Source organism: Nothobranchius furzeri, chromosome 19 (assembly GCF_043380555.1).
Source record: "Nothobranchius furzeri strain GRZ-AD chromosome 19, NfurGRZ-RIMD1, whole genome shotgun sequence".
Classification (NCBI taxonomy): Eukaryota; Metazoa; Chordata; class Actinopteri; order Cyprinodontiformes; family Nothobranchiidae; genus Nothobranchius; species Nothobranchius furzeri.
Window position 1 is genome coordinate 13,816,470 of NC_091759.1, and position 26,663 is coordinate 13,843,132.

General features: G+C 42.5%; 2 protein-coding genes across 4 annotated transcripts in view; one reads left to right on the plus strand and one right to left on the minus strand.

Annotated features, from left to right (window-relative positions):
* Window positions 1-26,218, plus strand: part of LOC107373204 (uncharacterized) — a 39,632-nt gene extending 13,414 nt beyond the window's left edge. Inside the window, exons 7-27 of the mRNA XM_070547267.1 lie at window positions 1,627-1,792; window positions 1,836-1,851; window positions 1,999-2,408; window positions 2,686-2,862; window positions 3,416-3,472; window positions 3,662-3,684; window positions 3,751-3,862; window positions 5,742-5,889; window positions 7,913-8,125; window positions 8,170-8,331; window positions 8,624-8,648; window positions 8,765-8,836; window positions 8,912-9,121; window positions 9,300-9,376; window positions 9,451-9,596; window positions 9,695-9,877; window positions 11,737-11,862; window positions 14,355-14,413; window positions 16,291-16,499; window positions 18,757-19,047; window positions 20,926-26,218. Coding sequence (XP_070403368.1) covers window positions 1,627-1,792; window positions 1,836-1,851; window positions 1,999-2,408; window positions 2,686-2,862; window positions 3,416-3,472; window positions 3,662-3,684; window positions 3,751-3,862; window positions 5,742-5,889; window positions 7,913-8,125; window positions 8,170-8,331; window positions 8,624-8,648; window positions 8,765-8,836; window positions 8,912-9,121; window positions 9,300-9,376; window positions 9,451-9,596; window positions 9,695-9,877; window positions 11,737-11,862; window positions 14,355-14,413; window positions 16,291-16,499; window positions 18,757-19,047; window positions 20,926-22,628 — 4,585 coding nt within the window. The 3' untranslated portion in view covers window positions 22,629-26,218. The remainder of the gene's footprint in view (window positions 1-1,626; window positions 1,793-1,835; window positions 1,852-1,998; window positions 2,409-2,685; window positions 2,863-3,415; window positions 3,473-3,661; window positions 3,685-3,750; window positions 3,863-5,741; window positions 5,890-7,912; window positions 8,126-8,169; window positions 8,332-8,623; window positions 8,649-8,764; window positions 8,837-8,911; window positions 9,122-9,299; window positions 9,377-9,450; window positions 9,597-9,694; window positions 9,878-11,736; window positions 11,863-14,354; window positions 14,414-16,290; window positions 16,500-18,756; window positions 19,048-20,925) is intronic.
* LOC129164620 (uncharacterized) lies at window positions 2,467-6,506 on the minus strand. 3 transcript variants are annotated; one of them, XM_054745402.2, is made up of 8 exons: window positions 5,377-6,506; window positions 4,718-4,834; window positions 4,560-4,628; window positions 4,414-4,482; window positions 4,267-4,335; window positions 3,959-4,165; window positions 3,630-3,823; window positions 3,012-3,161 (listed from the first exon to the last, which is right to left on the minus strand). In XM_054745402.2, exons 1-7 carry the CDS (start codon window positions 5,622-5,624, stop codon window positions 3,793-3,795), a joined length of 810 nt encoding a protein of 269 aa, XP_054601377.1. In that variant the 5' UTR covers window positions 5,625-6,506; the 3' UTR covers window positions 3,012-3,161; window positions 3,630-3,792. The 3 variants fall into 3 exon arrangements, with proteins under 3 accessions (XP_054601378.1, XP_054601377.1, XP_054601376.1); XM_054745401.2 differs by having other exon boundaries at window positions 3,090-3,141; XM_054745403.1 differs by lacking the exons at window positions 4,267-4,335; window positions 4,414-4,482; window positions 4,560-4,628; window positions 4,718-4,834; window positions 5,377-6,506 and adding an exon at window positions 2,467-2,899 and having other exon boundaries at window positions 2,977-3,141.
* Window positions 26,219-26,663: the final 445 nt, after the last annotated feature.

Consider the following 26,663-nt stretch of genomic DNA (forward strand, 5'->3'; position numbering starts at 1 on the left):
AACACCCGTGTAGAAAACGCCATGGTCGGGTGTTCCTCAGACTGTTTACATTCCAGGAGAAGAGCCAGAAGGAGAAGAAGAACGCTTTTCAATAATCAAAGTACTTAATTTGTGATTAAAGCTAGTCGAACCAGATGTTGATCAATAATAATCAAGTGAATGATCTGTGGAATAAAGATGTCATGGTTTATGTGTTTAATGAAAACAGGACTACTGCACAGACAGACTGACCCTCATCTCCATAGAAACGCATGACACATTGTTCCAACCAATCAGAGCTTTCGGCTGCCGTAAGAGAATCTGGCTTGTTGAATTAAAGTGTCCAATCCCGTTTACTAAAACTTAAAACAACTCAGAGATATAAAAACAAGGCAACGCCATTTTATGAGCTGTTCCATTTTGACTTCAGTTCTATTCACCGTCATCCCAAAGAGAAGCACAGCCTGGCCAGATGTGTTTTCTTCTTTAAACTAAGAACTGTGAAGTTGGAGATTTTCGTCGTTTAACAACCAGACGACATCCTTTCAAAATAAGAGCACCTGCTGACGCTGCCGATTGTTACCTGGGTCGACCCTCCAGACGGGCTTCGAAACGCTATCGCTGTTTCGACCAGCTCCAGCGCACATCCGAGGTCTTCCGACCTGGCATTTCCTGATCTACCTGGGAGGCCCCCACTGGGTACGTACACGGCAAAATAGCAGCTCATGTCATCACTTTATAAGCCTCGTGATATCTAGTCATAACAATCAGACTACCAGATTCAATGACGTCAGCCTAAGGAGTCTGAACCAACCACACACACACACAAACACACACATCGAACATCACATTCATTTCCAAACAACACAGAGTTAGTCCTGATAGATTGTTAAGAATTTATAATTAAGAAATTAAAGATTCTTAAAGGTGCCTTAGGCAGTTTTGAAATTTTATGCTCGCTATTGCCCCCTCAGGCCAAAGGTGTAACTGCAGCTTCAATAGTAGGCTCGTGCACGAGGCGCGCGTGCTATATGTGCACGCTCCCGAACAAAAACAGCTGCGTCAGCCCCATACCGGTGTAATTTACAGGTTTGCCGGCATGACTTCGACAGAGGTAATAATTGTAAAATATTTAGACCAAATCAATTTGGGCTGCATATTTTCCAGGTTGTGATAGGTGCATGCACAGCAAAGTGAGTTGAGTGAGGAAGCATAATAATACCGATATATGAATACATTATGTATGATGTTGAAAAAAATACTAGTACACAAATTATGCATAAACGTAGGCCCTATTGTAATATTAAAATAATTGCACTGGTAGTTAATAAGCACTTTACTGGTTGCTACTTGACAAGTACAGGCCATTTACTAGAAAAAAAATCATGTGATGGACTGCTACTTTTTTTCTTTTACTAGAGTAAAAATACATAGAGGTACTGCTACTATAACTTGAGTGCACCTTTTGTGTACTCTACCCACCTCTGCTTTTCTTTTGCATCCAGGTAAAGATAGTCTTAGCAACATTATTTTCATCAAATGTAAATACACCATTACCTAAATGTTTTATGGATTATTACAGCGAAGCTTTTGTAAAACATGCATTCCATCACATCAACGTGTAAACCTTATTACTTTTCCTTCAAGGAATCCAGTGCATCTCATTACTCCGAAGTTTCTGAAGAGAGTAGTGATTCTGGAGGGGGCAGAGGGAGAGCAGGAAGAGGAGCAGGAAGAGGGAGAAACATATATGAAAGTACAGGCCGGGGGAGAAGCCAGGCTAGAGGAAGAAGAGCTAGAGCTGGACGCATTAGTGAGGAAGACATAGAACGGGTTGCTCAGATGTCTGCTGACAGAACTGCAGAGTTACAGGTTGGTCATAATGCAGAACACTAATACATTTCACAATCATAAAGTTTATAAAATAAATGCTGCCTTTCGTTTTCAGGCACAGTTGCAACACCTAAGTATGGATGAAAAAGATGAAGTCCTTCAGATGGTTGTTAAGACGTCTGCCAGGAGTGTTACTGGACATTATGGACTATAGACAGGCCACACCAGGACACCCTCCATCAAACCAGGGTCAGCCAGCTTGGTGCACCTGCTCCTACTGCCGAATGATGCCTACAGACCTGGAAAACAAGTGCTGTAGACAGGATCCAGAATGGGGTTTGAGCAGGCGTGCTCATTTTAACCTGTACTGCATGGATGAAGGCATCCTGCGTTTGGCTCGGCAGACGTGGAATGACATTTTGGCTCTGCGTGATAGCCAAGACCCTGGATCAGATAATCGGGAGTACCGTTACTGTGCCTATAGACAGTACACTATTTGGCAATATGGACGTCTTGGCGCTGGCAATCGTAGGGTGATTCCTTCCTGCTGTGTTTGGAGGATTAGAGACAAATACCCTGACCACTTTGGGATTTATGTTGGTTATAAAGAAGCCCCCTTCCGCTGAAACAAACATGCAACTCATGACCAACTCAGAAGTTTGACTTACTTTTATTGTTGTTGCAAACTTTTTGTACATATTTACATAAATAAATCTGTAGTGTTCAACTTTGATTGCCATCAGCCTCTGTTTAGGTATCACATAAGTCCTGTAAAAAACAAAAATTACATTTATGTAATTTTCTTCCACAAAAATGGAGAGGAGATTTGGTTATAATCACTACCTGTCCTCTGCGTTGTTGTGTCTGTACCAGTTCAGCTGTAGGAGGAGGGCTGATCCCGGAGAGAGGACCCAGGGCCCTGGGGTCATCAGCCTGAATGCTTCTTCTTTTTGGGAGTCCCCCAGCAGAGCTGAGGCGCTTCTCCAGGATTCTTGTCTGCAGCTCTGGGATGTAGCCGTAGTCTTTGGTCTCCTTTACAGTGTGAACACTGTAACGCTGCGACTTTTTGTTGTAGACTCGTTTGTGTCTAAAAAAATGAATTTAGACATTAGGAAATTATATAAAGGTATTATGAATATATAAAAGCCACCAAGTTTGACTTACGATACTTCGCCTTTGATGTTCACATGCACTGGGCGATGGTTATGGTGGTTGTAGTCTAATGCAGCGAGGAGTGTCCTAGCTTCATAGACACCAAATGAGAATGCAAAGCGTTTCCCGGCGTACATCAAGATGTGATTTTGGAACGACTCCAGCTCAGCAGTGGTCCTGGGGGAAAAAAACAATGTCTGTAGAAGAAATAAATTCTAACTCAGCGCAATATAATATACTTTGTGGTAGGTATTACAACATTACAGATACTGGAATCAGGGCAATACCAATCTAATGTCCTCATGTGTGTAGTTTACAGATAACAAGAACCAATACTAAAAATGTAGAAACAGCAGTATTTTCATCTAAAATATTAATTTTCAGATAAAATTTCATATTAGTGGTTGTTTATTTGTGTTTTACATTTTATCTAAATCTACTTCAATTGTAGCACCAGGCAGAGAAGACAATAAAACCGGTCTTCTGCTTCATTGCATTGTTTGGTGTGGTATAAGTAACTGTTATGGTACTTGTTATTGGAAAGAACTCAGATCCAAGTGCAGAGATTGTATTAGTTAGAAAAAAGCTGCATTGTTGTTTTCCAATTTTGTTTTACTGTTAGTAAGACAATAACTTTACATTTCCACCAAATGTCAGTAATTTACCTAAAGGTGAGCAACTTCTCTATATCCTTTAGCCATCGCTGGTTCAGAACAATCCGTGAAAGCGCCACATGTGCAGCAGATCCATGTGGAATGAGCTCTTTGTCTGGGTTCTCCGCCAAAGGAGCATGAAAGCACCTGCCAAAGCCCCATTCATGCTCTCCAGTCACGTGGTGAAGTACACCCTTCCAGACATCCTAAAAACACACAAAGTAGAAAATACAAACATTTACATCGTGAGTAGAAAAAGATAATGAACCATGGCAGCAAATATAAACAAAAACATTACATTAGTGGACGACTGTATACATGAATACTGTGTTTGTACAAACCATAAACTCTTCTCTGGTGCTTGTGTGCTGACAAGCATACCACTTTCAACAAGCACTTTATCGTGTATTGGGAAAACTGGAATGGATGCTGCTGATGGTGCTTCTAAATTCTCTTCCAAATCTGCCTCCACACAATCAGCAATGTCAAATACAGCTTCATCCAGGCCAATGCTAGGAAGTTGGTCAACTTCATCCTGTGAGACACACCTATTGCACAAGATTTTTTATATATATATATATAATCAGTGAATAGAAAGTGAGAGTGGGGATGTTACTACTTATTTAAAAAATTCAATTATGAAACATACCTTATTGATATTGGAGGTACATAATCTGAGTCATACGGGTCTAAAGCTCCTTCTCCTTCAAACTCTAATCTGGAATTAAATACAGCAGCAAAATATGACAATATATACTGACATATATCATTTCATTGACAATAATTTGTTACTTACAAACTGTTTTCCAAACTATTGGCTCTTTCCTCGTCTAAATAGTCCACTTTCAGCTCCATCGATTTGATGCTACAAAAACAAACAGAATACATTAATTATGAAAACAGAGGGTATGCATCAAATGATTAAAAGCCCTGCATATTTACCTTTCCTCCAACAATTCTACCTCTTGATCTGCTTTTAGAGGTTCAACTCCTGCGATCTGGAAGTCATCCCTGTTGACAAGTACACAGTATTTATTTTATTTGATGTGGAGAACAATTATCTGACATATGAGTTGCATTTTGTTTACAAGTGAACTTACCTATCAGATTCCCCTGCAGTTACTGAACTGGGGCGACAAGGACCTGCAAACACTGCTGTAGATGGCCCACGTGGTGTTGATGTAAGTGGTCCCTTTGATGAAGCGTGCTTCTCATAACTAAAAAAGTAAAGCAACTTTTAATACTCCAGTCATGTGTACACGTTAACAATTGAGATTCTGTTATATAAACAATAGATTTGATTAGCGACGCAGTTTTACAAAGTTTAGACTTCTTTTACACAATTCTAGTACATTACACTAACAATATACTGTAATTTCCGGCCTAAAAGCCACTATTATTTCCCTGTGCTTTGAAGCCTGCAGCAAATATCATGGTGCGGCTCTAAACTTGCAGGCACGTTCACCCGTGTTTAAAATTCGTTTTTGTGAATTAAAACAACAACGAAAAAATTCCGTGTAGCGTCTTTCTGTCTAATTATCTTGTGTTATGGCCAAACATGCGCTGTGCGCCAGCTTGTATTTGGGTGCTGGTGTGTAGAAAACACTTTTTTTTTTGCTGATGCGGCTGGAAATAGGTAATCTGATGTGTAGACGCTAGACAAGCAGCCTATAAATGTTATGATATACGGAAACCCCCCAGCTTACTTTGAAAGCATCCACAGCCCTTTCCCCACACGTGTTTAGTAATAATTTCTTACCTTTTCGGCAAAAATGATGCCAGCTGCGGGTGTGTTTTCATCCTGAGAGACTTTCTCAGCATTTTCCACTCCTCAAATGCTGGACCGATATTTATCCTCGTTCGTTGCCTTCGGCGATCATACTCGAGTTTTGCCCGTTTACCTGCGCTGGAATACACTCTTCTTGGTTTCTTTGACTTGTTTGGGGTCTGGGCTGGAGTTCCGCTAGTGCTTGAAGCAGCTCTCTTCTTGTTCTTTGCTGAATCCATGCTAGCTAAACCACCTCTCGCTCTGCCGCTAAGCTATCGCTAGTAAACAAACGCTGCGGGGATATGCCTGAGCGTGAACGCGCATGACGTCATCACGCATTACGCTGCCTCTGGAAGACCCAGGAAGACCCGGGGGAAGCCTGCCTGCTGGACCCGAGCAAAATCTTATTTTTGATTTTAAAGACCTATAGAGACAATCACAGTAAAATGCCAGGGCTCATTCTACAGAACCAGGGCATTGCAGGAGAATGTTTTAAGAAGAAATGTTTTATTTCTATACATGTTCTGGCTGTAAAACTTGCCTATATAGTCCCTTTAAACGATCCCAACTCTCTCTTTTCTTGTCTCAAAGTCAATACAGAGTGTTTCATTAAACTCCCTGATGATAAAAACAGCCCATCTTCTGATTATAACAAGCGATCTACTTACAGTGTATTAAAATACAACTCTAGATAGTTACATCACTCTATTTCGTTTCAGTGCATTCCAGAGAGTTTGGGCGAAACATGAAAGCCCTCTCATCCAGAGATTTATAATTCATAGGGGGAACACAAAGCAAAAATCAGTCAGCAGTAGGGGTGCAACGATCTTGAGAAAACCCTGACTTGCCAATACCGATTTTGTCTTAACTAAAAGCAGATTACTTCCTTGTTTCTCTTTCCTTTTGTTGACCAAACCAATATTAATACTCATGAAACAATACCAGTTTCAACTGGACATGAGATCATGTTCTCAAATGTAAATGAACATATTTAGCATTGCTGTTTGAACTTCAAAATCTAAGTTGTTCCTTTAGACTTAAATTTTTCTAATTTTGAAAAAAAAACTTTTGTACCTGTTTTGGCACTTGTACAAAAAAGTATGCTATAGCAATGATTTGCTTTAACATTAACTAGGGTTACACACTGTCAGGGATGAATGTGAGAACAGAAGTAACAGGAGAAGAGTGAGAGTGACTATGGGGGGTCCATGAGAATTACTTTAGACTTAAGATCATTACAATTCAGGAAGTGTTCAGCTAGCCAACCCATCACCTCAGCTAGGCATTGGTCAAGGATTGAGAGAGCATTTGAGTTGTTCATGGCTAGGTAGATCTGATGTAATCTGCATAAATATGGTAATTTATGCCAAATTTCTCCAATATTTTACCCAAGGGAAGGATGTACATTGAAAAGAGGAAAGGACAGAGAACAGAACTCTGCAACACTGCCCAACACAGAGAGGTACAGTTATTAATCTGGACCCTTGAAGTTCTATCGAATAAGAGCAGAACCAGTCTAGAGTGATGCCACTGATACCCACCCATGACTCAAGCCTATTCAACAAAATGAGATGGTTGACAGTGTCAAAGGCAGCAGAAAGGTCCAATAGAAGGAGCAGAGCAACAAAACCCAGAATCAGAAACCACCAAAATATCATTAACATGTATCAGAGCAGATTCAGTGCTGTGGAACAGCCTAAAGCTAGACTGAAACGCATCAAAGAGAGAATTACTTTCGATATGAGCTCACATTTGCTTGTGGACAATCTTAAGGATTTAATATAGGAAAGGTACTTAAGTGATGGGGTGAAAGTTTGCATGATTAGAATAATCTAATCCAGGCTTTTTAAGACAACGGAAATAATCCAGTGGTAAGGCTGGAGTTAAAAATGTTCCAAATGACAGGGCCCACAGTAGAGAAGACGTCACACTACAACTTCAGAGGAAGAGAGTTGTGAGGAGAGCCTGTTGGTTTCATAGATCTAATCAGGTTCTCCAAATTCTTAGGTGATATAGGAGCAAAGTTAGAAAATGTTAAAGGACCAGATGTTTCAACAAGATAGGCCAGTCCTGAAGGCAACCGATTATCCCTAATGTCCCAAATAATTTGGAGGAAAAGCCCTGGAACTCGGTGCACAGAAGTAGAGGTGTGAAAATGTCATGCTTGGATGACTACAGGATGGGGTTAACAATGTTTTACGGCTTAAACTGGTTATCCTGGTGCTGTGAGAATTTCAATGAGAAGCTTTTTGTTTTTATGGCAGATCTAAGAGCTTTCTGATATAAATCGAGGGCATCAAGGAGAAGTGTCTATAAAGTCTTTAACCAGAGGTTTTGAGGGACACCAGACAGACTCTTAAAAAGAAAAACTCATCAAAGCACAGATTTATTTTGGCAGCTGGTATCCGAGGATAAAAAGAATAAGAGGGGAAAGTCCAAGTTCAAACTGAGGTTTCAAAGCTGGAGGGGGTTAGCAGGCCAAGGAGGGGTTTGAAGGGGAGAGTTGATAATCCCCCTCCCCGAACAGACAACCTGGGCTCATTCACAACCCGACAGTACCATGGACAGATATCAACAAGGGATGCCTATTCACCAGGTGGGACCCATGTCTCTGTCAAGCAGAACAGACTGTCTCCAGTATTTGCGAAAAAGTCCTTCAGAAGAGTATTCCATAGTAAGCGGACATTCAGGAGAGCAATCCAGAGAGATGACAAGGGTGACGATGGAGGCGAGAGACCAGGTTGAACATCACCAGACCTTGCTAGGTGGCTGAGGTTCTTTCAGTTTTCCGCACCAACATGATTCCACCGGCACACTGCCAGATTGTGAGTGGAGAGAAGGAAGGCCGGGACTCCATCAAACAGCTCCCTGCACGATTACTTGTATGCCACGTGGTGGAACTGCAAAGGCCCAGTTCTCTGCCAGATATCCAAAAGAGAGAGCCAAGTATGTCCTTACATCTATTTGTGCAGCCTACAGCACTGCATGTCTTACCCATTCAATTTATTGACAACTAACAGCTAATGACCACAGTGGTGAGTGGTAAAATGCCGTCTTTTTGCTCCCCAGCCAGATGACGTCAAGTTTCAACCTGTCTATATATTTATTTTTTCTACATCTTTTTTGTTGTTCTTATAATTTGTTTCCTTTATCTAAGTAAAATACACCATTTGATTGTCTTCCAATGTCATTGCATTCTCATACAGTGGTAATAAAAGCTTTCTGATTCTGAATGCAGAGCATGTTGTTACACACTCGGCATGGTACTGTGACAGACTGGTTCCTGTCCTACTAAGAAGTTGATGCCATCTGACCCAGCTCAATACAGACCAGTTGCCCTTACATCCTATGTGATGTGATCTGGAGAGACTTGTCTTAGCCCAGCTAAGGCCACAGGTGAGGATTTCTCAGGAACTCATGCAACTGGCATACCAGCCCCATTTAGGAGTTGGTGATGCCATCATTTACCTGCTGAAGCAAGCCCTTTTGCGTCTGGATTGAGGATCACGTTCTTTGATTTCTCCAGTGCCTTCAACACCATTCAGCCTTTGCTGCTGGGTGAGAAGCTGCGGGTGATGGGTGTTAGCGACACATGGATCTCTAGGATTACTGATTACTTGACTGGCAGGCCACAGTTTGTCTGCTTGGGAAACATCCTATCTGATGTGGTGGTCAGTGATGTAGGAGCTCCACAGGGAACTGTGCTTTTCCTCTTTTTATCCACGACTGATTTTCAGTACAACTCAGTCATGTCACCTGCAGAAGTTTTCTGATGACTCGGCTGTTGTGGGGTGTATAAGTGAGGGAGATTAGGATGAGTACAGAGCACTAGTAGATAACTTGGAGTGTTAAGTGGTCTGAGCAGAATCACCCAAGGCTGTCAGTAAAACCTGGAAGATAGTGATTGACTTCAGGAAGAAGAGGATGCCTTCACAGCCACTACAGATCAGGGGGAAGGCTGTGGAAGAGGTGGAGAACTACAGGTACCTGGGTGTTGTGATAGTACAAGAAGGGATTGAGCAGACTCTATTTCTTGAGGATGCTGAGATCCTACAACGTGTGAAGGGAGAATGCTGGAGATCTTTTACCAGTCTGTTGTTGCCAGCAACATCTTTGCTGCCGTGTGTTGGGGCAGTAGCATCAGAGCCAGGACACTTAATCAATCAATCTATTTAACTATGGTGCTTCCAGTCGGTAACAAGATGGCGTCTGTAAGTGGCTTAGCCGCTGTCACCGGCCACTTTTTCAAACTTTTCTCCACCAACCTCCTCTTTTCCACCTTGCTCCTGTCTGCGATTCTCTTTGGTAGTGTCCCTGCTATGATCGCCAGACTTTTTTGTCCTTCCGTTCTTTCACGATCGCCCAAGATGCACAGAGGACTTACCTCCCTGTTTATCTGAGTGGCGCACTGGTCTGGAGCCAAACGACTATTACAACCAGGGCGCCTCCAGCGATGTTTGTCCGGTCCCGGGAAAACGTCGGAGGAAAAGAGGTAAATGAGCAGGAATCCAGGTGAGAATAAGACTTCTCTTAAAGCGTGGTTTATCTAGTAAACATCGGCGTGATCTTCTAGCTTCTTTTCCTTTGTTTGGCAAGTTGAGTGCCACTTCCACATTCCCGCCAGGCCGCGTTGCGGCGCAGTTTCTCCATCCAAGTTTTGTAAGGTCTGTTTATCTTCATTCGTCAGTGGTCTCTCCTCCTGTTCCCTCCATAAGTGTTTTTTATAAACACCGTGGATCTAACCCTGCTAATTTACGTCCACTAACTCCAGCTGTCTCTGTAGTTTCTGATTCCTCCACCTCACTCAGCATGGCTCTATTAAATACCCGCTCTGTTAACAATAAGTCCTTTCTGCTCAATGATTTAATTCTCTCTAAAAACCTGGATTTTCTGTTTCTGACTGAAGTTTGGCAGCAAACATCTGATTATTCTGGTCTGATTGAACTCTGCCCGAGTGGTTATTCTTTTCTTAAGCCGGGCATCCACTGTGCGACTTTTGCACTTTTTTAAGCCGATTTTCCACTCGTGCGAGTATTCCCAAGATCGGGTCGAGTTTTGCGCTGAGCGTCGTGTAGTATAGAGGATTACGAGAGGCGATTAACACCACCTGACCAGCTACCGATCAGCAATCGTGAGCTCGCACGGACTGCTGGGGTAATTGATATTTTGCTTGTTCCTCATGAGGGTTGAAGAGGTGCAGCGAGCGGCTGCGGCCCAAAAAGTACCAGAACCACTCACGGCGCATGCGCAATCATGCATCAACACCACTCACCCACTATTTCCCTAATAACACACGTTGTTCGTTTTTATTTCTACACGTCTTTTACACACAATGACAAAGATTGTCAAGAAAGCGTGTTCGTCATGTTCATGTCAAAGTAAACTGATCACAAAACACAGATTTACTTTCTTTACTTCGTTTTCCTCATCCAACCCCATAAATCCCTGTGTGTCCTCCTGCAGCACTCCCGAAAGACAACAGGCAAAATGGCACCAAAAAAAAGTCTGACGTGTTGTGTAAAAACTGCTATTTTTGGCATATTTTTAGGTCCGACGTGTTGCTACCAGATGTACAGTGTGAGCAGTCAGGTTGCATCCGAGAACTGGGTCGTACAGTGTGAGCACATGACTCGTGAGATCTGCCCTGCGAGGAAGTCGTACAGTTTGAGCTGAAGCTGAGTACCACGAGTGAAAAAGTTGCACAGTGTCTGCCCGGCTTTAGCCAGCCCCGGGGTTCTGGTCGTGGTGGAGGCCTAGCTGTTGTTTTCAGAGACCATCTTCCATGTAGCTCTACAACCTCTGGTCACTTTGCTTCCTTTGAACTGCAGCTGATTAAAGTCGGGCGTAAGGACCCGTTCTACTGTGCTGTGGTCTTTTTATCTGTGAATTCAATGCCGTTCGGCGAGTCTCAAGTGAAAATTTGGGCATCTTACTGTAAAAAATATACCATTTATGTAAAAAAGAAACTCTAAATAAACTATGTTCACATCCAGAATCGAACCCAGGTCCTCTGCACGAGAATCCGACGTTTTACTAGGTAAGCTAAAGCACCAGTGACGTCCTTTGTATCTGTAACATTTATATCCTTGATGACAGCTGAAACAACGTTCAAACAACGGTTCGGAGCGAAAATGGCTATTTTGTTGCTAATTTGCAGGAAATATCTAGAAGAAAGTTCTACAGAAAGTAGCTAAGGGTCCTCAGGAATGTAGCTAGGTTTGTCACTAGGCGTTAGGAACAGCGACAAAGACTAAAGCTTCGGATAGCAAATGCTACGGGCTCGACCCGAGCAGCTCTCTTTTTCCATGTAGCTCTACAACCTCTGGTCACTCTGCTTCCTTTGAACTGCAGCTGATTAAAGTCGGGCGTAAGGACCCGTTCTACTGTGCTGTGGTTTATCGTCCGCCTGGTCCAAATAGTTCTTTCCTTCAGGAGTTTAGTGACTTTCTATCCTCCACTGTGAAGCTGTCCACACTGGTGATTGTTGGTGACTTTAACATCCACATTGATGATCCCTCTGATCACTTTGCCATGAATTTCTCCAGCCTTATGGACTCCTTCAGCTTTACCCAGCATGTTTCTGGCCCCACACACACCAGGGGGCACACTCTAGACCAGGGATTCCCTAAGTGTGGTGCACCCAGGGGTGCGCAAGGTGAAAAGTGTAATGGCTGCGGAGCTCAGAGAAGTATGTCATATGTCACCATTAGTGTAGCCAGAAACTCATTTGTGGGTGGGCCTAAGAAAAAGTAAGCAGGCCCAATAAATGTAATTGAAAATAAGTATATTTTTGCGCGCGCGCGTGTGTGTCCCCTCTGCATGTGCCCTAGCTTCATAATAACAATGCGCCGAGCTTCAGCACTCTGGCCTGCGTACGCCGATATGTTCCGTATTTGATCATTTTTAACGATGTTGGAGAAATCTGAAGGTGGTGAGTCACTGTGGCAGATTGTAATTAACACCCTGTCTCATGCAGGTGTTCTGACATTGTAAACCTCACACACAGAACATTGTGGATGTAACAAAATAAATCAAGAAAAGATTCCCATCTGAACATCTGAGCTGGACACTGCTCAGCGCAGCTCGCTGTCAGCGCATACGTAAGGTGCACAGCGAGCTGAAGATGTGGAGAGAGGCTTGGAGCGCGTCGCAGAACCAGAGCGCATGCGGGAAGATTTGTCCGACTGAAGCGAGTGTTTTCCAAACCCTGTCTCTCAGAGAGACTTGTCACTTAGAAAATGTTCCCTGATTATGAAACTTTGGCTGAATAGCGCTTGTTCCTGTCTCCAATGTGGCGACACATCCAGGAGCCGTCTGAGGAGAATCCCAGAATCTCTTCAGCTCAGGAAGCGCCTATATGATTACGCACAAGCGTGACGCGTCAACCCGATAACACAGTAAGACCGGGTTGGACATGTTCAGGTTTACGCAGACAATCTTTACATTTAGAATTGGCATACAGATGTAAAATTAATTCAGTAAAATATAAAGCATTTTATTTAAATATCCATTTATTATTGTACAAGCACAGAGAGCCGCATCAGATGGATGGAAGAGCCGCGGGTTGCCGACCCCTGGGTTAAACATTGCATTTTTTATGTGCTACCTGGGCACTCTAAATATTTGTTTAAAATTAAATCAAAGGAAATTGTAATGGTATCGAATGTTTATTAATTACTATTTAAAAAATGAAAGTGATGGGTAAAAAGGTCGATCATATTTTTTTAACCCTGTCTGTTTAGCTTGACGTCTGATATATATATATATATATATATATATATATATATATATATATATATATATATATATATATATATATATATATATATACATACATACATACATAGCCATGCCCTGATGTGGGGGCTGGGGGGTGTGTCAACATGGTCGGGACATAAAAGGGGGTGCGCGGCTAAATAAGTTTGGGAACCACTGCTCTAGACCTTGTTTTTACCCTGGGTCTAAATGCTGACAGTGTTTGTCCTGAGGACGTTTATATTTCAGATCACCATTGCATTTTCTTTAACTTGTCAGTTTCTGCGTCCCCACCTCCTGCTCGCCATATGGTTAGTTCTCGTTTTCTTAATGAGAGCACAGCTAGCAATTTTTCTGCTGCTTTTGATCCACCTTGTTCTTCTGATAACGACCCAGATTCCTTAACTTCTCAGTTCAACGAGCACTGCCTCTCCACTCTGGACAACATCTGTCCTGTCAGAACCAGATCAGTTCCTGCAGTGAACCCTACTCCCTGGTTTAATGACAACCTTAGCAGCCTAAAGCACCAATGCAGAAAAATTGAGCGTTTGTGGAAGAAAACCCATCTCCACGTCCATCTGCTGCACCTAAAGGATCTTCTGACATCCTTTAACTCTGCAGTCAGAGACGCTAGGGTTTCCTATCTCTCTAACCTGGTGTCCCAGAGCAGAGGGAACCCCAAGGTGCTGTTTAACACCATCAGCAGCATTGTCTTCTCTGCCACTCCTACAGCCTCCATCCACTCTGCTGCAGACTGTGAGAACTTTCTGTCTTTCTTTGTGGACAAAGTCAATAAGGTTAGATCTAGCATCTCTCCTTCAGCCTTATCGCTGACAGCTGCTCTTGATGAACATAACATCTATGATAGCTTCCAGTCAGGTTTTCGTAGAGCTCATTCTACTGAAACAGCTCTTCTTAGGGTCTCTAATGACCTTCTGGCTCACAGTGATGCAGGAGACTGTTCTGTTCTGGTCCTGCTGGACCTGACTGCAGTCTTTGACACTGTTGACCATCACCTGCTACTGGAGAGGCTGAGAGACTGGGTCAGCCTAACAGGATCTGCTCTGGAGTGGTTCTCCTCTTATCTCTCTGAGCGCTCCTTTTCTGTGGCCGTCTCCAAGTTTAGGTCCTCCACCACCTCTCTTACCCATGGTGTCCCACAAGGTTCTGTGCTGGGGCCTCTGCTCTTCCTCCTCTATCTGCTTCCTCTTCAGCACATCCTGAGCTCCTTCAAAGGAATCTCCTACCATCTTTATGCAGATAATATCCAACTGTAGATCTCCTATAAGCCCCATGAGATGTCTAAGCTGCAGCTGTTACACACCTGCTTAGACTCTATCAAAACCTGGATGGTGGGAGTTTTCTTCAGCTGAATGAAGATAAGACTGGGATCCTCATCTGTGCCCCAGACAAGCTGGTTCCCAAAGTCAGAGACTCTCTTGGTCAGCTTGCTTCTCACACCAAACCTTCTGTCAGGAATCTTGGCGTGACCTTTGACCCAGCTCTCACCCTGGATTCTCATGTCAGTTCTCTTGTTCGCTCTTCCTTCTTCCATCTCAGGAACGTTGCTAAGCTGAGTCCCATTCTGTCTCGCTCTGAACTTGAGACAGTTATCCACACCTTCATCTCCTCACGCTTAGACTACTGTAACTCTCTTTTCACGTGTCTGAGCAGAACCTCCCTGAACCGTCTACAGGTGGTTCAGAACGCCTGTGCTCGGCTTCTGACCAAGTCCTCCAAACACACCCACATCACCCCGCTTCTCCTCCAGCTTCACTGGCTGCCAGTCAACTTCAGGGTTCATTTCAAGATCCTGGTTCTGGTCTATAGGGCCTTACATGGACAAGCACCATCTTACATTGGTGATCTTCTTAGTACCTACACCCCCAGCAGGTCCCTGAGGTCCATTGATCAAAGCCTACTGGTTGTGCAGCACCAGGCTAAAGACCAAAGGTGACAGATCATCTGCTGCTGTGGCCCCCAGACTCTGGACCTCTCTCCCCCTGAGCCTGAGATCAGTGGACTCAGTGGTCTCCTTTAAAAAGCAGCTGAAGACTCACCTGTTCAAGCTGGCTTTTGTATGACCTTCTTCACCTCTCTCTCTTTATTCTGCTCTCCCCACCTATTCCACTGTCATGACTTGTGGAAGGCGTTTAACCCAAGACATGCAGAATCAGCTCAGGAGTCAGGAGGTAAGAAATTAAAGTCTTTATTTAAACAAATGGGAACTAAAGTAGCACTGAAATCCAGTGAATGATGCCGAGGGCGATTGTTCAGAGTTCTTAGCTCAGCGAGCTGCGGGGTGCCAAGGAGACGAGTGTAGTGATCCAGCCGGACGGGAGGTGAGGAAGCAGAGAGGAGAAATGCAGGAGCGGTGGAGGAGGATGAGACATGAATGAGGATCCGTGGTTCGTAGCAGAATTTGGTGAAGGTTGGGGTGGTAATCCTAGGAGGGCAAACAAACGGAGCTTCAGGAGCAAGTTCAAAGCCGTAATCCAATAAACAGTCCAAGGTCAAAATCCAAGTAATCCAAACATGCAAGGTCAAACAAGTACGAGTGGCAGGCGTTACCAATACTGGAGTAATCATCCGGCTTTGAGTAGTGTCTCCATCCTCCTTTTAAACCCGAGCTCCAAATAAGTAACTCAGAACAGCTGGTACCTCTCCGCTCCTCACCTGTGGAACACAGAAACCCAAAGATTGTTAATTGAGGAGGAGGACTCACCTAGACCCGAGAACGATGACATCCACCTTCTCCAGGATCCACTGATTTCCCTCTTTCCTATTCACTCTCTCTCTTTCTTAACATTTTTATAATCACAATTGTCTATTTTTTGCTAATTTTAAATATATTTTTAACCATTTTCTAAATTATTTTTTTAATTTTTACATTTTTTTTTTGTTTTTGTGAAGCACCTCGTGATTTTTATCTTGAAAGGCGCTATAGAAATGATATTTTCTTCTTCTATCTATCGATATATAGATATATAGATTTTAACTGAATCTAGAATTAACCGATTTACTGAGAATTAAGTCAAGATGTATTAGTTATTAGGCCATATGTATGAGACATGTGAGACATAAGATTTAGCATTATGACAGTCATTCACACCAGTAGTTGGCGGTAATGCGCTCTTTCATGGTTTGCTAACCAAAACCAAGAGGAAGTCTGGTTAGCAAAGTAGCTTGTTCTTTTGGTTTGTCAGGTGAATGTTTGAATCTCAGCAGTAAAGATTTTTTTTCAGGACAGTCTCTGATGGAGTTTGTCAGCACGCGACTAGCTGCTGCTGAAGAGATCGATGGTCAGCACAGAATGCCGGATGTGAGGAGGAAACTACAGCTCAAACTACACAGGATAGGTATGAAACACCAGCGTTATTTGTGTGGTTTTACCGAGGACACAGTCTCAGAATAGTCTCCGTATGCAGGCCAGGTGTTGTGCCATAAAGTGTTGGTCTGCCCAATAATGTTGGCGTCAAAATTAAACAATATTACCTCTAAAACAGGAAAGGACTTTAGCAGAGGGTTAGTCGTGTTTTCCTTAAAGTTTGTCAGAAGTGTTTGGAGTTTGACATGAATTCAAATACGATTTAACCCTGAATATCAGGACAATTTTTTAACTTTCATTTATCTAGCCAACTGAAGCAGCTTTTATTTTTGTTTACTCTTTCAGAAAAATGGTGCGTCTCTGAAGATCTCTGAATTTGGTCATTTCCAATCAGCATTTTAGTGCTCTGGGTGGGACACACAAGTCCCAACGATCTCCTCAGTCACATCACCGAAGACTAGATTTGTCCCTGCACCCATAACTCTGAAAGGGAGGGGAGAAGATTGCCCCATTCGTGCTGTCGAGCTTGATCTTCTACTGCAACATCAGACTTCAAATCACGCCTTCACACAACAGGGTGATGTCAGATTTGCAAGGGGCATTGCATAAATGCTGCTTGGACAGGACCAAATTCAAAGTTCTTTAGAGACACATTTTTTTTGCAGGGAAAAAAATCAATGAGATTAAAATCCGTGAAAAATGTTTGTACAGAATGACAAGCGGTGGTTCTAACGTCTAAGCTACAAGCCCAGTATTAAGGGCAGATTTGACTTGTATAGAAAATTAAAACAGGATGTGTGTTTTCTCCACAAAAACACTGTTTTAAAGGTGTTATTTTGCTCCCCACAATTTCCCATAATCCTCCAGTCTGGGATGGCTGTTGCTGACTGTGCTCATCCCAGGGCAACTGAGAATCTACACAAACATATTTATTTCAGTAATTCAGTTAGACTGAGACACCATTTAAAGGCTTTGGATTCATTAGCTAATTATAGTGTGACACCTAGAATACTGAACCTTCTCACAATAGTCTAATTTTCTGAGATTTTTAACTTAAGGCTTACCCCGGCTTTCCACAGGAGCCGTCAGCAGCACGTTACTGCAGCAGCACGTCATAGCTGCTGATAGGAACCGCTGTGGTCAACAGAACCTTTTCCACTAGAACCGTCGGCAGCCGTCAGCAGCGCGAGTCGGCCGCGTCTCAGGAGCAGCATGTTGCGGCCTTTATGCGCCGGTTCTATTTTCTACGCGCGACGCCTCTGAAACGGGTCAAGTTCGACATTTTTGGGGAAGGAAAGACAGGAAATCGGACGCGGAAATGGAGAGAAGCTCCCGAGATTTTCAGAATAAAGAAACGTACTGCCTTCCGGTTGCTTTACTTTTAAAAAAAGTTACTAACTGTGCGACCCCGTGAGAAGTTATCACCTAGCTAGCGGTCTCCTTTGTTTTTCAGGTCCGTATTGGCGATTATAAAACAGACAGAACATAAAGCACAAACCTTTTGGAGCCATGTTGTAGTTTTCTCCTGCTTGTTGTTGTGTTTACTGGCGAAGTCACTCGTGTGACTTTGTGCTCGGTTGGTGACAGCTGCTCCCCTGCTGCTTTGCGTCTCGTGGAAGGGCCAAGCAGCAGCTTACCCGAGCAAGACGTGCTGCTGCAGTAACGTGCTGCTGACGGCTCCGGTGGAAACCCGGGGTTACAGCTTATGAAAACCTTAATTATTCAATTCAAGTTTATTTATAAAGCGCCAAATCACGACAAGAGTCGTCTCAAGGTACTTCACATAATAAACATTTCAATTCAGGACAGTTCATTAAGCCAATCAGAAAAAATGTTTCCTATATAAGGAACCCAGCTAATTGCTGTAAAGTCACTGACTAGTGTCAGTGACTTTACAGCAATCCTCATACTAAGCAAGCATGCAGCGACAGTGGAGAGGAAAACTCCCTTTTAACAGGAAGAATCCTCCAGAGAATCCTGGCTCAGTATAAGCAGCCATCCTCCACGACTCACTGGGGATCAAGAAGACAGAGCAGACACACACACACACACACACACACACACACACACACACACGCACACGCACACACACACACACACACAATTATCATAATTATGACAAAAAAGCTTGGAATATGTCACTTTGCATGTAATGAGTTTATCCCATACATAAGTTTTATCTTTTAAGTTGAATTACTGAAATAAAAGAACTTTTGCACCTTGTTCTAATTTTTCACATTTCACCTGTGTTGTCACAGCATTTTCTTTGGTCTGTGTGTCTTGTCCAGAACTCCCACTGCATCATGTCAGGGAAGATGAAGAAGTTTTGATTGACCGGCAGCCCTATAACCAGGAGATGTCCTTCAGTTTGGACCAAGAAGATCCAGAACATTTACAGGAGGACCCAGAACCTTCACAGATAAAAGTGGAACAAGATGACCCAGAACTTTTGCAGATTCTAGAACAAGAGGGTCTCTGCATCAGTCTGGATGAAGAGCTGTTTGTATTGAAGCAGGAGATGGTTACCTCCCTTGTGACTCCTTTTGAGGAAAGAGACCACAGTGAACCAAAACCAAAAGGTGACCAGCTCATTTTTTCAATGTTCTTTGAGGCTGCGATACAAAAACAGGAAGAAAGAATTGAAGCTGCAGAATTAAGCAGAGAGGAAGAAATGTGATAAATCCAGAGACGTCCACAAACCAGAGACAACGTAGATTGTTCAGAACTCAAAAGGCACGGAAAATCTCACACAGGTGAAGTCTGTGGTAAATGTTTTTCCTGAAGCCGGTTTTCAAACAAAAGACATTGGCGGCACATCACGCTAATACTGCAACTACGGTGGACGGTGTGTCCTTTGAATGCGCCATTCCTGCATGGCGAGACTATCGCCTCATTCCTGATAACAATATTACCGCAACACCAGACGTCTGAATGAACATCACGCCACCAAGTGACCAAAAGAAGTGCGAGACAGCAAAGCCCCATGATTTACATCAGGGCAAGCAGGGAGGTGCACATGGAGCCAGTTTTGTTGGGAGGAATGCCACCTCCGGAACGCCGACTCGGGAGTTCCTTAAGGCTTTGGATGTTGTAGGGCTGTGTTAGCTGATGTGGCTCTGCAATATCACATGGACATTGGGGGCATTTCCACTGGACTGGCAGACTAGGGTGGTGGTCTTCATATTTATTGAGGGGGGGACCACGGGGTGTGTTCCAACTACACAGAGATCACACTCCTGAGCCTCCCTGGTACAGTCTATTCAGGGGTTCGGAAGAGGAGGGTGCATCGGATTGTTGAATCTTAGATTCAGGAAGAGCAATGTGGTTTTCATCCTAGCTGTGGAACAATGGATCAGCTGCTCTATACCCTTAGGAGGATCCTGGAGGGTGCATGGGAGTTTGCCAACCAATCTCTTCGTGTTTTGTCTATTTGGAAATGGCGTTTAACTGCGTCCCTCGGGAGGCCCTGTAGGGGATAGTACTTGAGGAGTATGAAGTACCAGGCTCTCTCTGATACAGGCTGTTAGGTCCCTGTATGACCGGTGTCAGAGCTTGGTCTGTTGTGCCGGCAGTAAGTCGGGCTCGTTCCCTGTGAAAGTTGGACTCTGCCAAGACTGCTTTTTGTCACTGACACCGTTCATAACTCTATGGACATAATTTTTAGGCACAGCCAAGATGTTGAGGGGATCTGTGTTGGTGGCCTGAGTATCGGGTCTCTGGTTTTTGCAGATGATGTGGTCCTGTTGGCTTCATCAGAACATGATCTCCGACCTTCGCTGGAGCGGCTCGCAGCTGAGCGTAAAGCAGCTGGGATGAGAATCTGCTCCTCTAAATCCAAGACCATGGTCTTGAGTCTGAAAATGGTAGAATGCCTTCTCCAGGTCAGGGATGACGTCCTGCCTCAAGTGGAGGAGTTTAAGTATCTCGGGGTCTTGTTCACGAGTGAGGGAAAGATGGAGCACAAGATCAATGGGTGGATTGGTGCTGTGTTTACTGTTGTACTGGTCTGTCATGGTGAAGAGAGAGCTGAGACAGAAGGCAATGCTCTCAATTTACTGGTCGATCTACGTTCCTACCCTCACCCTGGCCACTTGGGCTAGCTCCTCCAGACGAATCTTAACATGTTCCCAGGCCAGGTGGGAAATATAGTCCCTCCAGCATGTTCTGGGTCTTTTAGGTAGAGCCATCTCAACTGGCTTCTCTTGATTTATATGTGGGATAGATAAGTTGATTAAACACATCTATTATTTGAGATAATTATTGCAAACATTGTCTGGATTCAGCTCCTTCGGTTAACCAATTTAAGGGAAAACAAGCTAGATTTTTTGAAGGACTTTAAATACTTTTTTGAAGTTGTTCCTCTCAAAACATCATTATTTCATTATTTTTAAACATATTGAGATATATTTGACAGTGATAATGGAATAATTACTAATCATCATTTTCTTCTCTTTTAGCCTATCCAGAATTCCCACAACATCATGTCTGGGGAAAAGAGGAGGTTCTGAAGGAACAGCAGTTCTGTAACCATGAGACAAACTTCAGTTTGGACCAGAAGGAAGCAGAACTTCTACCAGTGAAGGAGGAGCAGGAGGAACGCAGCATCAGTCAGCATGAAGGGCAGTTCATTCTGAAGCATGAAGATGTTTCAGTCACAGAGATTTCTCTTTCTGAAGAAACAGACTGCTGTAAACCAGAACCGAACTGGAACCAACCCTTGTGTCAGAGTTCTGCTGAAGCTGAGAACCAAGATGATGGATGCAGAAATGAAAACTCAGAATCAAACAACAATGATGGCCTGATACAAAACGACGGACACAAACAAACTAATGATCACAAAGACAGTGCAGATAGTCCCAAAGTAAAAAGGCTCATGAGAAGCCACACAGGTGAGAAGCCATATCCATGTGAAACGTGTGATAAATGTTTCTCTGATAAAAGTAGCTTGACTAATCACATTAGAACTCACACAGGTGAAAGGCCTTACTTATGTGAAACTTGTGGTAAATGTTTCTCTCTGAGTACTCAGCTGACCAGACACATGAGGACTCACACAGACGAGAAGCCGTATACATGTCACATTTGTGGTAAATGTTTCTCTCAGAGTTATGCTGTAACTATTCACATGACAACTCACACAGGTGAGAGGCCACATCCTTGTGAAACATGTGGTAAATGTTTCTCTGATAAAAGGACATTGACAAAACACAAGAAAACTCACACCGATGAGAAGCCATATTCATGTGAAACTTGTGGTAAACGTATTTCTCAGAGTTATGACTTAACTGTTCACATGAGGACTCACATAGGTCAGAAGCCGTACACATGTGAAACCTGTGGTAAATGTTTCTCTGATAAAAGGACCTTGACTAAACACAAGAGATCTCACACAGGGGAGAAGCGATATTCATGTAATACGTGTGGTATGTGTTTCTCTCAGAGTTCTAACTTGACTACTCACATGAGAACTCACACAGGTGAGAAGCCATTTTCATGTGAATCTTGTGGTAAATGTTTCTCTCAGAGTTCTAACTTGACTACTCACATGAGAACTCACACAAGTGAAAAACCATATTCATGTAAAACTTGTAACAAATGTTTCTCTCAGAGTAATGATTTGACCAGACACGTGAGAACTCACACAGGTCAGAAGCCATACACATGTGAAACTTGTGGTAAATGTTTCTCTGATAAAAGGACCTTGACTGCTCACAAGAGATCTCACACAGGGGAGAAGCCATATTCATGTAATACGTGTGGTATGTGTTTCTCTCAGAGTAATGATTTGACCAGACACGTGAGAACTCACACAGGGGAGAAGCCATTTTCATGTGAATCTTGTGGTAAATGTTTCTCTCAGAGTTCTAACTTGACTACCCACATGAGAACTCACACAGGTGAGAAGCCATTTTCATGTGAATCTTGTGGTAAATGTTTCTCTCAGAGTTCTAACTTGACTACCCACATGAGAACTCACACAGGTGAGAAGCCATTTTCATGTGAATCTTGTAACAAATGTTTCTCTCAGAGTAATGATTTGACCAGACACGTGCAAACTCACACAGGTCAGAAGCCGTACACATGTGAAACTTGTGGTAAATGTTTCTCTGCTCAAAGGACCTTGACTACTCACAATAAATCACACAAGAAGCCACATTAATGTAAAACTTCTAGTAGGGATGCCCTGATACAACTTTTTTTACTTCCAATATGATACAGATATTGCAGCCTTCAGTGTTGACCGATAACGATATCAATAACCAATATATCAGCCCAAATCATGCATACTTTTACCTATTTCATAGTATAGAATGTATAAAAGGCTTGATCAAATGATATTAATCAAGCAGAGAACAAAAGTACGAAAAAAAATGACCAAGTTTTTATTAACCTTTGGTTGCACCACGGAAGCCAAACTGTCTTTTTCGGACTTTAACAAAAAATGCAGCCACACGGTTGACATTGTTCCTTGCTATTTTGCTGACACCCGCTGTTCTGATCACGTTGACTTTGCATGCTGGATCTGAGCTTTGCTGGATAGAATTGCTGGAATGGAATTTAAAGCTGAACGTACTGCTAATATCTGAGATTTTTGATGCAATCCGATATGATCGGATACAGTGTTTTTGGGCCGATAACCGATATCAATATCGGTACGGGACATCCCTAACTTGTAGTAAATGTTTCAGTCCAAATGAGGACTCTTACATGTGAGAATCCTTTTCCGTGTGTAATCTGTGGAAGTAGATTAAGCCAGAAATCTAAATTAGCATCATATAATTCATAAAGCCAGATTAGCGCAAAAACTCACAGTTCAGAATATGTAAAATGTTGCAATAGAATAAAAAATCTGGTTAAAAAGATTTGAGTCTGTAATTAATCATCAATAAACTGTCCCAGAACATCAATGGGAATGGTTTGTCTGGGAAGGGAAAAACAAAACTTACTCTCAGCTTATAATTCAGCCTAATAATAACTTTAATCAAAGCTGCAACCAGCATCATACTGTCTCTGCAGGTCAGTGCCGCTGTAGCCTACTGTTGCAAGTATGGGCCTTCTACACAGCCAAAGTTCATCGCTCAATTTTGCAAGTCACCACAAGGGGGAACAATAAGCCTCTTTAAAGCAGTAAATCATGCTCCAGCCACCTCTGAGGGGGCTGAAGCAAACTAATGAGACACAGAAGTTTATAACACCTTTCATACAATCTGATCTTTTTTATTAGGATTTTATTCCAAAATTAAGGGATTTTTTTTCAAAAGGTCATAGGTAAATCAGTCTAAATACCCAAAACCATTTCTCAATTGTGTTACTAAGCCACACCAATGAGACACAGCAGTTTATAACACCTTTCATACAATCTGATCTTTTTTACTAGGATTTTATTCCAAAAGCAAGGGATTTTTTTCTAAAGGTCCTAGGTAAATCAGTCTAAATACACCCTGGGTCTAAATGTTGACAGTGTTTGTCCTTAGGATGTTTATATTTTAGATCACCATTGCGTTTTCTTTAACTTGTCAGTTTCTGCATCCCCACCTCCTGCTCGCCGTATGGTTAGTTCTCGTTTTCTTAAAGGGACTTTACAGAGTTTTGAATTTTTATGCTCTCGATTGCCCCCTCAGGCCAAAAGCGTAATGGCAGCTTCAATTGTAGGCTCGTGCACGAGGCATGCATGCTGTACGTGCACACTCCTTAACGAAAATAACAGCTGAGACAGTCCCGTGTGTGTGGCCCGGAGGACAGAGGACAGGAGAACGCGCAGCTAATTAATTAAATAATTTGGTTCTGTATAGGGCTGCAACTAACGATTATTTTCATAATCGATTAATCTGTCGATTATTTTTTCGATTAATCAATCAATCGGTTTGTTATTGATTAGCCATTTAACCTATACAAGTGATGGATGCATTTCAGTTAAGAAAAAAAAACTAAAAGAATTGTGCAGTTGACTGCAATCTATTTTATTGCACATGAACACAGTCAGCAGTATAAAATGAGCTAAACAGTGCAAAATATCAGTCCAGAATAATTTTTTAGCATTAGCTGGAAGCCTGCTCCTTCCACCATGGATAGTGGCCTCATGTCTTTTACCAGCATGTTTAGAATAGAGTTTGTAAGTGGTATGAATTGCTGGGGGGTGAGTGTCTTGTTCCCCATGTAGTTGTCCATCGTTGCTTGTTTTTTTCTGCATAAGAAACACAAATAGACTGAAATAAGTACACATATAAAATAAAGCAGCACACACACTACAACACTAAATCAATATTATATTATTTGAATTAATTAACAATATACAGTGATCATTTATTTTGAGGGTTACGTTCTACAAAATAGCCCGCAACAGGAGAAATTCAGAAAAAAAGTCTAATTTTTTTACTATTAAAAAGCTCTAAGTAAGAAGCTCATGAGGTTTTTACCTTGAGTCGGGAGTGTTTAAATTAGCTAGAGAAATGTGAAAAATGTTTATTTTGTGTAATACTGTTTATGAAACATGATAAAAAATGTGTTGTGAGGCGTTTTACAGCGTTAGATAGTAAAATAGCCTTTTAATAGTAAAAAAAATGACTTTTTCTGAATTTCTCCTGTATTTAAAAATTGAAAGCGTACAACTATGCCGCGTTATATTCACCTGGACACAGCTCGTCTGTATATTTTTCACCGCGGAGTTGTCCTTTTTTGAATGAGGAACATAGTTATGGGTTTGTGCCGTTTTTCTCTTAACGAGAACATTCTTATAAACAGACGTGCTAAATTTGGCAAGTGCATGATACACAACACGGAGGAGATTCACGATTGCATCTAGTCAATCAGAAGTAGAACACCGTAGACTGACGTGGCAAAAAAACATGTTTAACATCCACTATAACGAACTCAGCTAAAACACTAAGTCCAGCTTGTTTATTTTCTGTTACTTACCGGGCTGGCTCTTCCAAATGACGGCTCACTTGACCGCGGTGCTCTTCCTCTGCTGCATCAGCCCCCACATGTTTTCGTCTCAAATGTTCACTTAGGGACGTCGTGCTTCCGTGCCATGCTAGATGGTTTTTGCATATTTTGCAGGTCACCCGTCTTTTCATGGCATCTAGAGTGAAGTGCTCCCATACTCGTGAGGTTTTTGTCCGGGGTTTCTCTTCAGTTTTGTGGCTTCTATTTTTCTTCCGTATTTCCTCTTGTTCCGCCATCTCTCACAGCAAGATGAGCGTCAGTAACGTGATACGTCATGAAAACCGAGGGCACTCATTGGCTCATTTCTTCTTCTACGGCTCCACTGGTAGATCAGTGGCTCATTACTGCCACACACTGGTGGCAAATTTAACAGCTTGTAACCGATGTCAGATTGTGGTAAAAATGGACTTTTTGCGGTAAAATATGATTATTAAACAACTAATCGATGACTAAAAAAGTTGTTAACTATTTTAATAATCGATTATAATCGATTAAATCGATTAGTTGTTTCAGCTCTAGTTCTGTACCTTTCTCTTCAGCAAAGCCGACAAAGGTTTAAGATGGGTCAGTCCTCCTGCATGCTCAGATCATTCCCTTCCCTTGCTTGAAAAATTGTTCCAAAATGAAAGTTGAACCCACATCTTTTTTTATCTGTGAATTCAATGCCGTTCGGCGAGTCTCAAGTGAAAATTTGGGCATCTTACTGTAAAAAAATATACCATTTATGTAAAAAAGAAACTAAATAAACTATGTTCACATCCAGAATCGAACCCAGGTCCTCTGCACGAGAATCCGACGTTTTTCTAGGTAAGCTAAAGCACCAGTGACGTCCTTTGTATCTGTAACATTTATATCCTTGATGACAGCTGAAACAACGTTCAAAGAACGGTTCGGAGCGAAAATGGCTATTTTGTTGCTAATTTGCAGGAAATATCTAGAAGAAAGTTCTACAGAAAGTAGCTAAGGGTCCTCAGGAATGTAGCTAGGTTTGTCACTAGGCGTTAGGAACAGCGACAAAGACTAAAGCTTCGGATAGCAAATGCTACGGGCTCGACCCGAGCAGCTCTCTTTTTCCATGTAGCTCTACAACCTCTGGTCACTCTGCTTCCTTTGAACTGCAGCTGATTAAAGTCGGGCGTAAGGACCCGTTCTACTGTGCTGTGGTTTATCGTCCGCCTGGTCCAAATAGTTCTTTCCTTCAGGAGTTTAGTGACTTTCTATCCTCCACTGTGAAGCTGTCCACACTGGT

Coding starts and splice junctions, on each gene's coding strand:
- LOC129164620 (XM_054745402.2), bottom strand. CDS start 5,624: ATGGATTCAGCAAAGAACAAGAAGAGAGCTGCTTCAAGCACTAGCGGA. Junction 4,629..4,717: donor ACTGCAGGGGAATCTGATAG/GTAAGTTCACTT, acceptor ACTTGTCAACAG/GGATGACTTCCAGATCGCAG. Junction 4,336..4,413: donor AATAGTTTGGAAAACAGTTT/GTAAGTAACAAA, acceptor ATTTAATTCCAG/ATTAGAGTTTGAAGGAGAAG.